This window comes from Octopus bimaculoides, chromosome 9 (genome assembly GCF_046866305.1).
Source record: "Octopus bimaculoides isolate indiv1 chromosome 9, ASM4686630v1, whole genome shotgun sequence".
NCBI lineage: Eukaryota > Metazoa > Mollusca > Cephalopoda > Octopoda > Octopodidae > Octopus > Octopus bimaculoides.
In genome coordinates this window covers 4,439,421-4,442,606 of record NC_142936.1, presented here as the reverse complement: position 1 = coordinate 4,442,606, position 3,186 = coordinate 4,439,421, and the positions used below count along the sequence as shown (strand labels likewise).

At 36.7% G+C, this 3,186-nt stretch overlaps 1 protein-coding gene across 1 annotated transcript in view; it reads left to right on the top strand.

Moving 5' to 3' along the window:
* Positions 1-7: 7 nt before the first annotated feature.
* LOC106880902 (chitin synthase chs-1) overlaps positions 8-3,186 on the top strand; it is a 17,178-nt gene continuing 13,999 nt past the window's right edge. The window contains exons 1-2 of the mRNA XM_089357037.1: positions 8-797; positions 1,461-1,725. Coding sequence (XP_089213163.1) covers positions 241-797; positions 1,461-1,725 — 822 coding nt within the window. The 5' untranslated portion in view covers positions 8-240. The remainder of the gene's footprint in view (positions 798-1,460; positions 1,726-3,186) is intronic.

Genomic DNA, 3,186 nt, shown 5'->3' with positions numbered 1-3,186 from the left:
GGTCAAATCTTAACTATTTCAGAATCTCTCATTCTGTCCGCATCCTTATTGGCTTTATCTTTCACGTGGTGCCCTGGAATAGCAACGTTTATAATACGATCTGGAGATGGCCTGGTTGATGGTCGTAAAAATGCCAGTATAATTTATACTATTTTGAAATTGGTAGTACTTTTTGTTTTAGCCGTTGTTATAACTTACTTAAACCGGCAAGACAGCTTCGAAGAATCATTTTACAGCTTAATGCAAGGTTTCGATAATATAAACTCAACAAAAACCTTCAGAGATGGACTCTTGATTCACCTCTTTGCCGGTTTATTATCGCATGCATCCACTTACGTATCAGCACGAATATGCCTTACACGTAGTGGTATTTACCTACCAACAATATTTGTTACTCCGCTCACAGTCTTGATCATAATTTTCGACAATTTCTATGGTTTTTTTCATGTCGTAAAGTTGTCTGCCCTGTCAGGATTTACTCTCGCTTCGTGGTTTTGTTTAGGAATTGCAGTTTTACTTTGGTTGTTACCATTTGTAATGCTGGGCATGAACCATACACCTGTACCAAATTCCATACTGAAATCTTCGGAATCGAACTTCTTAAGTTTTACTTACAACAATATCTTCTTCGAACATCATTTGCATTTGAATTACAAACCGGAAGGAATTCATACCAGACATGATAAGACGAGTGAAATGTTGACCGGGGTACCCAAAGTGAGCAAAATTTTCATATGTACAACCATGTATAGAGAAGCAGAATTCGAAATGGAGCGTCTCCTGAAAAGTTTAGAAGGGTAAATAACAATGTTTAATACATACATACATATATGCATACATATATATACATACATATATATACATACATACACGCATACAAATTCTGTACTGCCTACCAGCGAAACTACATCACTGACTAAAGTAACTGACCACTGTCCCCCTACTACAGCTATGGTAAATAGCAGGCACAACCGCAACGATTATTGTAGTATTGTATTATTATTATTATTATTATTATTAGTAGTAGTAGTAGTAGTAGTAGTAGCAGCAGCAGCAGTAGTCAGAGTTACATATTGGTGAAATGTGCCCTTTCTGAAATTTTCCATTGTAAATATGACATAAAGGTGAACGAGAAGTAAAGTTGGCAATGATTTCGTTGCTGTAATTATGATTCTTTGTTCTATTTCGGGAGGGTCATTATGTCAATAATGAGCACTGGTTCTATTTGACTTCTTTATTTATTTGTCAATTGGTTGATTACTTAATCAATTAACTAAATGATTGTTTGATTAATTGTTAAGTTAACCAGTCAATCACTTAGGTTTTTCAAAGTACTTTTGTCGCTATTTGCGACTTCATGAATGACATATCCTCTCTGCTTGAAGTCCATTTCAGATTTGCCTGTCTGTATTTGTCAGTTGCATCTTTTGCTTTCATTAAATCTCTTCTGTGAATTCCAGATTATCCTTGTCGAAAAAATTGTCTCATGTCTATATAGAGTCCCACGTAATTCTTGATGATGGTTGTAAGGGAAACGAACTTGGAGAGTTTGCTCTGCAGTTTCTGTCGTTACTTGAAAACAAACTAAATATTCCTCGTACAGAAGTGTATGCAAATCGAATGCCTTACGGATTGCAGCTGCAATGGATCTTAAATGATGGCATTCCATTGTTTCTGCACCTGAAAGACACTCAAATAGTGAAACCGAAAAAGCGATGGAGTCAGGTAAGTCTAACACATAGATATGTGTGTATATATGTGCATGTATGCGTGTATATATATATATATATATATATATATATATATATATATATATATATATATATATATATGTGTGTGTGTGTGTGTGTGTGTGTGTGTGTGTGTGTGTGCGTGTGTGTGTGCAGGGGTGGCCGTGTGGTAAGTAGTTTGCTTACCAACCACATGGTTCCGGGTTTAGTCCCACAGCGTGGTACTTTGAGCAAATGTCTTCTACTATAGCCTCGGGCCAACCAAAGCTTTGTGAGTGGATTTGGCAGACGGAAACAGAAAGAAGCCTATCTTACTATATATATATATATATATATATATATATATATATATGTATGTATATGTATATATATATATACATATATATATATTTGCATATATATATATATGTATATGTTATGTGTCTATGTTTGTTCCCCCCCATAATCGCTTGACAACCGATGTCGGTGTGTTTACGTCCCCGTAAGCTAGCGGTTCGGCAAAGTAGCCGATAGAATAAATACTAGGCTTACAAAGAATAAGTCCTGAGGTCGATTTGTTCGTCTAAAGGCGGTGTTCCAGCATGGCCGCAGTCAAATGTCTGAAACAAATATAACAATAAAAGAAAGAATGTGTATGCATGTATTTGTATGTATACGTGCGTGTATCTGTATATATGCATGTACATATGTATCTATATGTGTATGTGTGTATATTCAGAATGGCTAACTTATTCAGTCTCCTCCATATCCTTTGTAAAGCTTATGATAATAAACCTTTCTGTGATAGACGCACAGCCTGAGATTTTGTAGGAGAGGGTAGTCGAACACATCGACTCCAGTGTTTAACTGGTTGCTTTTTTATTGACCCCTAAAGGATGAAATGCAAAGACAACCTCGGCGGAATTTGAACTCAGAACGTAAAGGCAGACGAAAATCCGCTAAGCATTTTGCTCAGCGTGCTAACGATTCTGCCAGCGCGCCGCCTTAAGCTGTATGGTAAGAATAACAGTGAGTCTCAATACATGGGCTGTTCTGGGGTCGATGTAATTGACACGTCCCCTTCCTTCGAAATATTAGTGGCTTTGCACCAAAATTTGAGCCCTTTTAAGAGGCAAACTGGCAGAATTGTTAAAACGTGCGAAAAACGCTTATCGGTGTTTCTTCCGATTCTGAGTTCAAATTTCATCCAAGTTAACTTCGCCATTTATCCTGTTGGGGGTCGATGTTATGAGGTAGTAGTCAAGTAATGGGATCAACGTAATTGATATGTTCCTTTCCCTAATAATTACTGGCTTGTAGAAATAGGGATTTAATCGACGTGTTCTGGGTTTTCTGTATAAAATTGTGCAGAAGAAAAGGAAAAAAAAAAAACTGTTTATAATCTCAGTTGTTCTTTATTCTGACATCGGATCTCATGGAGGCGACTTTACTCTTTTGTCCTTTTAAAGAAAGAATC